The 13,005-nt window shown below is 48.8% G+C and overlaps 2 protein-coding genes across 9 annotated transcripts in view; both read right to left on the bottom strand.

Moving 5' to 3' along the window:
• Positions 1 to 258: 258 nt before the first annotated feature.
• Positions 259 to 1,262, bottom strand: LOC110123939 (zinc finger protein 42 homolog). The gene is made up of 2 exons (XM_070456933.1): positions 1,252 to 1,262; positions 259 to 1,150 (listed from the first exon to the last, which is right to left on the bottom strand). The coding sequence occupies exons 1-2, from the start codon at positions 1,260 to 1,262 to the stop codon at positions 565 to 567; spliced, it is 597 nt and encodes a 198-aa protein (XP_070313034.1). The 3' UTR covers positions 259 to 564.
• A 2,969-nt stretch (positions 1,263 to 4,231) lies between these two features.
• Positions 4,232 to 13,005, bottom strand: part of CRACDL (CRACD like) — a 126,986-nt gene continuing 118,212 nt past the window's right edge. For 4 of the 8 annotated variants that reach the window (XM_070474746.1, XM_070474754.1, XM_070474742.1 and 1 more), the window contains 3 exons: positions 7,359 to 7,582; positions 6,272 to 6,416; positions 4,232 to 5,042 (listed from right to left, as the gene is read on the bottom strand). In XM_070474746.1, the coding sequence (XP_070330847.1) occupies positions 4,900 to 5,042; positions 6,272 to 6,416; positions 7,359 to 7,582 (512 nt within the window). In that variant the 3' untranslated portion in view covers positions 4,232 to 4,899. The remainder of the gene's footprint in view (positions 5,043 to 6,271; positions 6,417 to 7,358; positions 7,583 to 13,005) is intronic. The other 4 variants (XM_070474717.1, XM_070474737.1, XM_070474721.1 and 1 more) reach the window with 4 other exon arrangements.

Below are 13,005 nucleotides of genomic sequence, written 5' to 3' on the forward strand. Positions count from 1 at the left end.
TGGATTCAAATGGATTGACATCATCAGCTAACTATTTATATCTACTATGATTAACATGGTTTGACACAATCATAAAAAATAAAATGATTAAACAATATGCTTAACTTGAAAAATTTTAACTATGCATTAATTTATTGAGAATCTACTAAAAAATTTTCATTCTCTAGAATTATCACTTGTATTAAGTATTTTGCTAAAGGGAAAAAGCTAGATGATTGAACACTACAAAATGAAAAAGTAAAAGTCAATTTCTTATTTATAGTATGAGATATTAAGTCTCATATCCAAAAATCCAATTTGTTAAGATATTAAGGATTATGCTTTTGAAGTAAGTTCATTACTGACCTTACTGTTAGAAGCATGTTGTAATTCTACACAAAGTTCTAAAATAATATCTCAGACTAGAGGAGCATCTTAGTAACATTAAAAAAAAATGGCTTGAGGGTCACAATATTGATTTTAAAATTGTTTTCTGAACGAATTATTAATGAGGCATATTTGTTCCCAGTAACTCTTTAGTTAATATATGCCTATCCTGTTTGATGATTATTTTTTAATCTTTTCTCACAGACTCCTATTGTCCTTTGCATGAGTCAAGAGGTGGGCTTTCATGTTATTTGACTGAATAAATTTCTTGCGACAGCCTACAAAAGGACACACAAAAGGTTTCTCCCCAGTGTGGATGCGCACGTGTGTACGCAAGTTGAAGGACAGGGAAAAGCGTTTTCCACACCCTTCAAAAGTGCATGGAAATGGCTTCTCTCCAGTATGAACCAGAAAATGTCTTTTTAGCTTTGCACTTTCCTTGAAGGCTTTCCCACATTCTGCACACACATGATCTCGGGGATTATGAACTCGAAGATGCTTTCTCAGGGATGTTTTATTCTTGAACTCTCTTATGCATCCATCGTGAGGACAGACATGTTTTTCTGGAGCACCACGTTCTTTATTTGTAGTTGGCTTCCTTCTTGTGCATCCCGTGAGCTGTTTAGGTTCTGAAAAGTCCGTGTTGGGTATTCCTCCGGGAGGAAGCTTGTTGCTTGGCTTGTACTCAGAAAACTCAAGAAGTGGATTCTCTCCAACATTCTGTTGAGGAAGTTCTTGTTTCGCATCCCTTTTCATGTATTCCAGGGAACATTCAAGAAGTGAGCTTGCCGCAAGAACCTCTTATTATGCATTCTATGTAACAGTCAGAGAAGGAATGCTCTTCGACAACCCGGAAGCGAGTCTCATAGCACACATGCTCGTCACGTAAGATCCATGTCGCGTCAGGAGGTTCCTGCCGGGCTGGCGGCGACTTGTCCCCACTGGCAGCTCTCCCACCCAGGCCTCTCTGGCGAGGTGTCGTTCCCTGTTTCTTCAGCTGCTGGTCCACGGTGTCCTGTTAATTCCCTCTTTGAAGGTTTACACCAGGATAGATCAACCACTTCTGGGTCGGACTGATCAGCCTGAATTGTCTTCAGCAAGCACCCATGCTACCGCGAAGCACTCTGTCGCCTATTCCAAGTCCTTTCGAAGGTCAGATGTAGAAGAAACTGCTAGTAGATCTCCCCCACGGCCTGCTTCTTGATGTCCACACCTTCTTCCCCTCATCCCGAGCATGCCAGATACATTGTTCTAGAACAGGCCAAGTTCAAGGACCTGGGACTTGGTAGAGTGGTTCCTTCCTCCTGGAGTGTTTTCCCCCAGATCGCTGCATGGCTGGTTCTATAATTAAGTCATCTCTTGAGCAAGGGCTTCCCAGGTGGCACTAGTGGTAAAGAATACGGGAGACACAAGGGACTTGGGTTCGATCCCTGAATCAGGAAGATCTCCTGGAGGAGGTCATGGCAACCCACTCCAATATTCTTAACTAGAGAATCCCATGGACAGAGGAGCCTGGCAGGCTACAGTCCATGGGGTCGCAAAGAGTCAGACATGACTGAAGCAACTGAGCACACACGTATCTCTTGAGCAAACTCTTTCCTAACCACCCAATCTCCAGGAGACTCACGGCCACAACCAAGTCCCTCTGTTTCAGGCCCACCATTGCACGCAATTCTCTTGTTACATGTTTTCCTCATTTTCACGGTTATTGACTCAGTGCACCTCCCATAAATAGAATGCAGCTTGCCCATTTGCTCATCAGGGTGCCCCTAGTGCCCGGGTGGAGCATCGACACACAGGTGGGGCACTAAAGGAAGTGAAGGAGTGAATGGAAACACCCTGTTGTCTGTGTAGGTGATCAGGATGACAAAGTACAGAAGAATCCTCACACTTTCTCCAGTCCTTTTATGGAACTGAAGGATGGGAGTGAAGGTGGTCACCAGGGGAAGCATCATGAGGTACCTTATCCCCAGGACACATGCCTTAGTCTGTTTGGGCTGCTATAACAGAATGAATGGCTTTAAAACAACAGAAATTGGTTTCTCATAGTTCTGGAGGCCAGGAAGTCCAAGATCTGGTGTGCCTGCAGACTCAGCACCTGGTGAAAGCCCTCTTTTTGGATGTACATGGCCATCTTCTCACTGTATCCTGACATGGCAGAAGGGGCAAGGGTGCTCTCTGGGGTCTCTTTTATGAGGGCACTAATCCCATTCATAAAGGCTCCATCCTCATGATCTAATCATCTCCCCCTAGCCCCACCTCCTAACACCATTGCACTGGGCATTCAGATTTAACCTATGAATTTTGGGAAGACACAAAAATTCAGTCTATAGCCAGGCAAGAGCCCTCAAGGCAAGTCTAGTGCTCCTTTTGTGTTACGTCTCTGAGGACACACTCACCTCCACACTACTACTTTTTAAAAATGGGGATCCACTCAAGGGTAGTAGTTAAAAGCATGGGGCCTGGGGTCACTTCCAGGAGCTTTGGACAGGTGACCTTAATCGCAATAAAGTGCCTCTTGTTTCCTTATCTGCAAAATGGAGATAGGTTCTTATCTCTGAAGGATTGTGGAAAGGATTATAAACAATAATCTGAGAAGCACTCAGAGCAGTGCCTGGGACAGAGGAGAGACTCAGGAACTACTGTCTTCATTGTTAGGAAAACTGAGGCTGGCAATTCCCTTCAGCTTTTACCATCTCAGCTGCCATTCTAGACTGCCCACATCATCTTAAATTTTGGTCTCTGTCTCAACTCCTCTTGTTAGGGAAGAGGGTCACCACCTCCACGCAGGGCAGAGGGAAGGGTGGCAGTTTCAGTATCACCCCCCGAGTGAATTCCCTGAGTCTGAAAATTCTATATTCTCTTAACTTCTCAGGGGCCAGAGAGAACAAGAGCCAGTCCTGAAACACACAGAGGGTATGAACCTGTATTTGAACAAAATGGAACCAAATACCTTTGATCTTACAGTGAAATCCACTGCCTCAAAATGGTTCACCTGAAATGTTCTGCTAACAGGAGAAGCCATGGTGTTGAGTAGTAATAGCCAACACAGTTTTTTCTTAGTTAAAGCTATTTATGTCCAAGCTTTTGGAGCAAGACTGGATGAAGGGAGTTCTTGCTTAGAGCACGTTCACCAGGGAATTCGGCATTGGTGTTCTCTAAGAGAATGCAATTAATTAATTAATGCAATTAATAGATCAATTTGATTGGGGGAAAAAAACTACCCCAGGACTTTTTCAATACAGGCAGACCCAACAAAGCAGTGTAGTTCTAACAGAAAAATATTCATGAGGATGGAAAATACAATAAAAGGAGCAGAACTTAGGGTATATAAAATAAAATTATACTATATATGAAATCTTTTTGATTCTGAAGGCTAAATGTCCCCAGCTACACACAGTCCCATGGAGATTAGCTTGTTCACAGGAACAAACTGGAAAGGTATTTAAAAAGAGAGGTGTTATATAATTGAGACATAATTCTGAGATTTCAAATATATCCTCTTACTCTGCTGGCTTCTGCACTTTCATCCTGCTTAATGTACTGATAACCTAGGTTTCAATAGAAACAAACAGGTTAGATTAACGAGATGCTGAAAAGTGGCAACTTTAAAGGAAATCTTATATTTTTAATAGGTTGTATCAAATAGTTGTAAAGAGCCAAAATCCTACAGTAGTTTCTGATTTCCAAAAATGAACAACAAAGTTTTATTGTCGGGGGGGCGAATCTCATACAACCCAAACTCCCCAATCAACCTAACATGAGGTTTGACCATGACCTCTCTTATTCAATGAAATTCCACACACTGCATGTAACTCAGTTGCTAGAGGACACTCTCAGCCTGAGTAAAAATCACACACGTGTGTCAGGTCTGAAACCTTTTATTCGACAGGCAATGCATTGTTCAATGGTGAAGGACATGGATGAGTGGAGAAGTTTAAAAACTGATTTTGGAAGGAGTCTATGAGTCGATGGAGCCTGCTGTGTTCCTTCCACTCCTTCGCGGGCTGGCTGCCTTCAGGAAAGTGGACCGTACGATAGCTGCTCTTGGAAAAAACGACGTCTCTGTTTCACCATGAATGTCATGCCTAACGGTAAACGTGAAAGGAGAAGACAGGCTCCGCAGGCAGGACGGGGACCCAGAGACACAAGCTGATCTCTGGCGGCGGCGCGGGCACGCGTTCTCCTGGAAGGCCACCTGAGTTCCGTATCCGCGCTTCATCTGCATTTCTTCCCCTGCCTGAGCCCCCTCTCTCCGGAGGACTCTGAAAGACTCACATTCATACCTGTGGGCACAGACCTCGGTCCTGGCCCTTTTCAATGGGTTCTTGTCTTCGGGCGTCTCTGGCCCGGGGCCGAGTGTCCGTCGGACTCGTTTGCCTGGTTCCGCCCTCTTCCCTGAGCTTGCTCTCTCGAAACCTGATGATAAAATCGCTCTTCAGTTTCACAGTTTGTTTGCCTTGATTGAGTGGCAGTTTGAAAGGAAGTGACTCGTCAAGGAAGTAGACATTCTTTACCAGAGTACTGGTAAACCTATTTTATAATTTGGGGCATGTCACTCCAAGCTTGCGATTTCTTTCTGGCCAGTTCCATCCAGGAGGGCTGGTCTGTGCTGCTATAGCTGGCGCGCTTCAGCTGATGCAGCTCCTTCTCCATCATCACTGCCGACTGCGCTGCTGGAGAGAAGACAAAACAAACGGAGACGTGAGGATCGAGTCTGGATTTGCTCTTAAGCTTCTTGGAGGCTTTTTAAAAAACATGTCCAGAGTCTTAACCATAGTCTCAAACATAAAACGTGCAAATGTGTGAAGAAGATGTCGGCATAGGATAATTTACAGTTCCAGCAATGTGGTGAGTTGAGAGAGACTTTCATGATCAAATTGCAGGAACTCTGTGGGTAAATATTCTTAACACTACTGAAATGGACACTTAAGAAAGGGTTAAGATGGTGAATTCTGTTATGTATGTTTTAGCAAAATGAAAACTAAACTGAAAAATACGGTTACATGCCACAAGAAAGTTGAATCTAGAAACATTATGCTCAGCCAAAGAAGCCAGAAACAAAAGAACACATATTTTATGATGCCATTTATAAGAAAGGTCCCCCCCAAAAGGCAAATATACAGAGAGATAGAAAATAGATTAGCGGTTGCTTAAGCTGGAGGTGAGCATGGTGAATGACTGTAAATGGGTATGGGATAGCTCTTTAGGGTGAAGGAAATGGTCTAAAATTGGACTGCGATGGTTGGACAACTTGATAAATATATACTCACTGAACTGTATCCTTAAAATGGGTGAGATTTTTTGGGGGGGGCTGTGTAAATGATTATCTCAATAAAAGCTGTTTTAAAAAAAAATCAACATACAACATTATAAAGCAATTATTACTGCTGTTTAGATAACTACTCTCTTCAAGACCACATGGACTGCAGCCCACCAGGCTCCTCTGTCCATGTGATTTCCCAGGCAAGAATACTGGAGTGGGTTGCCATTTCCTCCTCCAGGGGATCACCCTGATCCAGGGATTGAACCTTCATCTCCTGCTTTGGCAGGTGGATTCTCTATCACTGAGCCACCAGGGAAATAAAGTCACTCTTCTATAAGTAAAAATAATAACAATAATAATAAATAATTGAATGATCAATGTGGTAGGACTTCCTTTGTGGTCTGCGTTCTTAATCAGGGGGCCTGGGTTCAATCCCTGGTCAGGGAACTGGATCTCACACGCAGCAACTAAAGATTCCATGTACCACAACTAAGACTCGGTGCAGTAAAATAAATAAATTTTTTTAAAAAATTAATGTGGCAGCAAGTAATTCAGAAAAGACAACACAGAACAAAACAAAGCAGGACTAAACCTGGAAATGCATTTCTAAGGGCTCAGCACTATTTCTGGGCTTCATACCCAAATTCTGATGGGACAAGGAGATTCCTCTTTGCAGCCCCTCCTGGAGGCGGAGCTTTGTCCCCTGCCTCTGGTCCACAGGAGGCTTGGCTGGGGTCATCAGGAAAGACTTGCTGCGGACAAAGTCGGCTTGCTTCACGGGCTCCTGTCAGGACACAAGAGAGACACACGCTGTCCCGTCACCTGAGATTCATATGGGGACAAACATAACCACAGGTGGTGAGCCATGAAGGCTTCTCCACCCAGTGCTGGCACCTTCCTGGGGAGCTCTGGTTCACGATTGACGGCCACCTAGCCTCCGGGATGGACTTGCTCGTGGCCTGCTCCTGGCTCCTGACCTGTCCTTGGCCATGGCCAGGTCAGAGGGCCAGGGTTCCACTGGAAGGCGAAAGGAACTATGTTTGAAGATAGTTTTATGACTTTTAGGATACTTGGGATGACCGTGGATGCCGGAATCACTGGTGACTATTTGTTCTATAAATTCCCTAAGCCTGCAGGAGGTTCTCCAAGCTTGGCTATGGCAGCGGTTTTGGTGAACATGAAGAGAAGCAGGTTCAACTGCAAGCTCAGGCTCACTTCCCCACATGGCTGCAACATGATTTGGTATTTTTACCGTGGCGACTGGGGGGAACACAAAAGCTGTGAGTCTCAGCCTGCTTTTAAGCACTGTCGCTTGGGTTGGAGAAAACTGTTTTCAGTCTGGAGTGTACAAGGGACCCCCAGGGTCCAGCCCTACGGACCTTGGTGAAGAGTACGGACCCCAGTGGGCGGCCAGGGCAGTAGTACACGCAGGGCTCGGTCATTTACTGCAAAATGAGTCAAGATGGGGCTGCAGACATGGTTGCCTAGCATCTAAATGAGAAGTTATTTTCACCCCGGGTCGCTTTCTCCAGATGCTGAGCCATGTTGCCAAGGAGCTGGGGAGCAGAGGGCTGTCTGCATTGCCTGAGTGGTCCACGGCTCCTCTGCCGCCCTGGCCGCCTGGCGCAGGCACGGGGCAGACGTCAGCTGTCATCACAGGCCACGGTCACTATAATGACCGTGCAGGACGTGGGGCCACCACGGGGTCCCAGCCCCCAGCCCCCACCTGGGGTGCTCCACTGCATACACAGGGAGACGGAGGGTCCACTCGAAGCACCTGGGTTCTCTCGGGTGCCTTGGCTGGCCTTCCTGTGTCAGACTTCAAGGTCCGGGCCGCAGGTTTGTCTTCCTGGCTGGGGGGCTGCTCCAGAGGTCCTCGGCGCTTCTGGCGCCCCACGGGGATCCAGGGCGGCGTGGGCTGGCCGTTGGTTCCAGGCCCTGCTACCTTCTCTGAGGGTAAAGACACAGGTCATACAAAGCAATCCTGGTCACCTCCAGCCTGGTGTGACTCCTCCCACCCACAGCACACTGCACAGGGACTCTGGAGTGGGTGTGCGGGCGGGGGTCTGCAAGCCTCCTTGGTGACACTAGTCCTTTTCTTTTAGGGACTTTGTTTTCTGTTATGTCATGTTCAGTCACTAAGTCATATCTGACTCTGCGACCCCATGGACTGCAACACACCAGGCTTCCCTGTCCTTCACAATCTACTGGAGTTGGCTTCAACTCATGTCCATTGAGTCGGTGATGCCATCCAACCATCTCATCCTCTGTTGCCTCCTTCTCCTGCCTTCAATCTTTCCCAGCATCAGAGTCTTAGTTAAAGATGATTCAAAGAGATTATGCCTCTCCTGTCGGAGTCACAAAAAAATCAAATGCAACTGCTCCCATATACACATTTAAAAGCAATCTTCCTCCTATGGGATGTTAGGGAATGAGATAACAGTCAGTACCTAGATAGAGAAGATTTCTCTAAGACAGGCCTGTCACTTGGGACCAGTATATACTACCCAATACTCGATATGCTTGGAACACTATGCTTCTCTTTTCTTTTAAAAATTGTAAGCACAATCTTCCCCGGTGGACACTGACACCAAGAATAAGCCATGACTGTTTTCCTTGATGTTTGGGAGAGAAGAGAAAAAAATGCCTTTAAAACAAAACATTGTGATGAATTTCCTTTCATGTTCACAGTGCTTGTTTTGGGTGGTAAAACTGTGGGTCATTCCCCCTTTCCCTTGCCTTTCAACTCTTCTGTGTTTTTATATTTCCTATGATGAGAATTTATTCCCTTCGTCAACAGAAAAAAGAAGCCAGTTTGTTTTTTTCAAGGAAACCATAAGTGGCTTCTCATTTATTTAGAAAGTTCATTGTGTCTAGAAAGTTCACTGAATTCAAGGCCCATGAGCCGGCCTCCCTGAGTACCTGCCCACCACCCACAGAGCAGATGGACACGAATCCCCATCTCCAGCCTGGCTTCTTCCTGCTTCTCCCGTCCACAGGGCACCGCTGTCAGCAGGTACAGGCCGCACCATGTCACGCACACACGGGGACACCCAGGGCGAGGCAGTGCCCTTATTCTTTGTGGCCCGACAGACATCACCCCTTGGTCGGGTGTGTTTAGAATTTTACTCTGTCTGGTTTGGCTACTGCCTCCAGTTCAACGTGGAGTCCCCTTCTCCCACCCCCGGTTACCGACGAGGGGTCAGAGACAGAGCCACCACCCGTGAGCTTCGCCTCCCACCAGGGCTGCACACACACGGACCTGCCCTTGGCCCCTGCGAACCTGCTCCATCGCCAAGACTTGCCCCTCGTCCCCTCCGCCCTCTCAGGCTCTCCCCGGGTGCTGACCTCTTCCCCGACACTGCAAAGCGCTCGGGTCTCCCACAGCTCGAAGAAAAACGTCTCCAGAACCTCGCCACTTCCCTGCAGCCCCCGTTCTCCACTCTCCTCTGCCCTCAACTCCAGCAGCCTCGGCCCGTGTCTCTTCAGCTAATGCCGGACTCAGACACAATGTGAGCACCATGCCATCCATCCGCCCAGCCACTGGACCGCAGATCGGGGGCCTAGCCTGTCCTCCAGCTGTTTCAGCCCTGCAGCTCAGTTGCGACCACGTAGCCCCTGTGGGCCTATCTCCTGTGGGCACCCCACCTCCAGGACCCGGCCGGACTCTTGCTCATAAAACTGGAATTCCCCCTTGCTCCTGGTCCTCAACCTTTCTCTCTTGTTTCCCAAGGATTCTCTGTTCAACTCTTAACTTCAACACTCACAGTTGCTCAGATTGCTTCCAAATGTGTAATCCAGCCCTACCTTCTACTCTGAGCCAGAGCCTAGCATTTCTACTCCCCGCCCCTCCTTCCCTTCTTCCTCCCTCCCATTCATTCATTCATTCATTCATCCACTCCTTGTTTGCTATGGGCAGGGATTGTGCTTAAAAACTAAGATGGTAAAGAAAAAGCTGTTTCTTTAAAGACTTCTGGGCTTCCCTGGTGGTCCAGAGGTTAAGAATCTGCCTGCCAATGCCAGGGACACAGGTTTGATCCCTAGTCCGGGAAGATCCCACATGCCACATGGCAACTCAACCCCTGCACCAGAGCTACAGCGCCTATGCCCCAGAGCCCATGCTCCGCAACAAGCAGCACACAGACCACAACTAGAGAGGAGGCCCCCACTCACCGCAACTGGAGAAGGCCTGTGTGCAGCAACAAAGACCCAGTGCAGCCAAAAAGAAACACGTGGCGGAAACCGGAACGCGCTACCCTTCACCGCGTGCTGTGGACATGGGGTAACACCGATGGGGGGGAGCTGAGGATGCTGTCTGCAACTGGCACCTGAAGAAGGAAACTTCTAGGCTGAGAAGACGGGCAAGGAAAGGGGACAAAAGAGCGATGCGCAGGCCAGCTCAGAGGGGTTGAAGGGCAGGGTGGGCCAACCGAGGGGGTCTTCCTGGCCTTTTTCTCATCCATTACAGGTTTAAACCCTGGGTACACTCTGGAGGAGACTGCGTGGGGAGTAAGTGTGAGTGGGGCTGGAGGCGGGGAGGGGGGTGGGAGGCTGTGGCCATGGTCCAGGAGAGGTTGGACAACGACTGCAGGATCGTCCCTTCACGTCCACCAAGCTCCCGCCTGGGTGTCGCCTCCTCCAGGAAGCCTGTTCCGGTCACTCAGTTGGACACATTCCCCCTCCTCACCCTGCGGGAACTCTCCTGAGATGTTTGCCCCACTGTTTGGTACTAAACACTTCTGCCAGCTGACCGACCACCCCACTGAAATATGCTTTTGGTCACCAGAACTTATTTACTTAACAAACAGCCAGCAGCGACTACATACCAGGTGCTGTTCTAATATCAGCTTATCTAAGATGTAACTCTGCATTCTGTTTCTTGTCCAGAGGACCAATCACTTGCTCGGCACACAGGAGGCAGGCAGCGTGGCTGTGTATTTCACCGAAAGTCTGCATACCTCATCCCTCCTTCCCAACTCCTCCTTCCAGAGTACTCATAATCTCTGTCTTTCTGGAGTTTTCCTGCAGGGAGGGGTCCTTTTATCCCTCTCAGGTCTCTTCACGCTCAGTGGCTGGCCGTGCTCTCTGCTCTCTCTTGGCCCCTGATGTCTGGCCACACAGTTTCCCGGCAACACCCAGCGCACGCCAGCCTTCACCTCTGACAAGGAGACTGGAGAAGAGAAGGGCTTTGATAGGGGCTGAAACTCACTATCTCAGTCAACAAAATTATTCTGAGTGATCGAACCTGGCTCATCTGCACTGCAGGTGATTCTTTACTGACTGAGCTACCAGGGAAGCCCCTACTTTATCATGTAATCTTTTTTAAAAAGCCAAAAAAAAAGAAAAAACCCAAAAAAAGCACTCCAAATTAATCAGGACTCAAGCAGTGTTTGGGCAGCGACCAGGGGAGGAAGTCAGTCCCTGCTCATCCTCTTCACTCCCCCTCGGGCCTCCATGCTGCCTGGGGTCCTGGGACCACTTGTCTTTTCTACGGCTGACCCCCGCCCTCCTACTCCTCCTCTGAATTCTCTGAAGGCTTACCCTGAATCCCTCCTCCCACTTTCATTTCCTAACTAAGCCCCCAGACCAGCAGGGGCAGAGAACCTGCCTCTCCGAATGCAATGGTACGATGCAGCTCTCACAGAAGCGCTGCTGTGTCTGCCAGCCTCCTTCTCGGGGCGCAGCGGGCAGACTGTCCTCATGCTGCTCCCCTCCTCCTGGGCCAGGAGGCACTGCTGTCATCCCAGCTCCTCAGGACCCACCTTCCCTTCGCCACTCATCGCCTCTCTCACAACCTCCACACCCATGTTAGGGAAAAAAGCTCCTGCTGCTTTCACCGTCTCCCCCTGGACTGTTTACATCATAACAAGTGAGTGCTGGCAAGGCCTTGACAGTGCCCTCTGCCCCCGGCTCACAGACAGGTCAGTACAGCATCTCGTGCCCACTGACCCACATAGGACACAGTTAAACTGTGATGATAACTATCAGCATGTCAAGGTTTTACAACGAATCCAGTCCTGGTGAAAAGGGCTGATGGGCTGATGGACTTAAACAGTGTTCTGGGTCAACACTGACCAGGGTCCGGTAACCCAGCGTATGTGTGGAGGGGACAGGGGGGCAGTCCTTGTCCAGGGCCGGGCTTTGTGCAGGCTCCAGAGCAGGAATTTCTGTGATTTCTTTTTTCCCCGAATGGGGACCTGAAGTCTGCTCTGTTCATTGATAAAGCGCCAACTGTAACAGTTTGGGATGGGGCTTCCCTGGTAGCTCAGATGGTAAACAATCTGCCTGCAATGCAGGAAACCCGGGTTCAGTCCCTGGGTTGGGAAGATCCCCTGGAGTAGGGAATGGCTACCACTCCAGTATTCTTGCCTGAAGAATTCCATGGACAGAGGAGCCTGGCAGGCTACAGTCCATGGGGTCACAAAGAGTCAGACACAACTGAGTGACTAACACTAACCCCCTCACTCACTCATATAACTCTTTTAAGGCTCTGTGGCTCGTAGGTAAAATTTGTGAAAAAGCATTTTTAGAGAAAAATGTATGAACCACATCTGGATCTGGATGTGCAGGGCTGGGCATCTGGTCACCCAAGGGCATGTGAACTGGAGGCTCCAAGGGTCAGACGCTTGGCCAGGCTCTTTGCGTGAGTTCAGGGCCTGAGCCCAGGCCTCAGCATGTGAGGGCTGGCAGACCTTGTACCAACATCCAGTCCAACTACCACACCTCGCGGTGGTGACCTGAGAGCCAGCAACAGTCTCCAGGGCACAGAGCTGTGATGGAGGAACCTGGATTGAAAGCTCATTTGCTCAACCACCACTGTCTGTACAGTTAAGACAGTCTCTAAGCAGAAGACTTCTGAGCACAGAGACAACCCACCTCCCTGACTTGCCAGGATATGGACATCCTCGCTGACCTGCCTTATATGGATATGAGGATGGAAAGACACTGTAATTTGAAAATAATTTTGAGGGCTTCCCTGGTGGCTCAGTGGTGCAGAACCCACCTGCCAGTGCAGGAGACATGGGTTCGAGCCCTGACCGGGGAAGATACCGCAGGCTTCGGAGCAGCTAAGGCTGAGCACCACACTACCGGGCCTGTGCTCCAGAGCGCGGGAGCCGAAACTGCTGCAGCCGCTCACCCCGGAGCCCGCGCTCCGCAGTAAGAGAAGACACCACAGTGAGAAGTCTGCACGCTGCAACTGGAGAGTGGTCCCCCCCACCCCCGAAACTAGAGAAGTCTGCGCAGCAACGAAGATCCAGCACAGCTGAAATTAAATGAATACATTAATTTTCAAAAAGCTGGGACAGGAGAATCCCATTCCCGCACCCTATCCTCCACAGCCGAGAGGAGGTTTCCGTACATCCTTAGGGAAG

The sequence above is a fragment of the Odocoileus virginianus genome, chromosome 2 (genome assembly GCF_023699985.2).
Source record: "Odocoileus virginianus isolate 20LAN1187 ecotype Illinois chromosome 2, Ovbor_1.2, whole genome shotgun sequence".
Classification (NCBI taxonomy): Eukaryota; Metazoa; Chordata; class Mammalia; order Artiodactyla; family Cervidae; genus Odocoileus; species Odocoileus virginianus.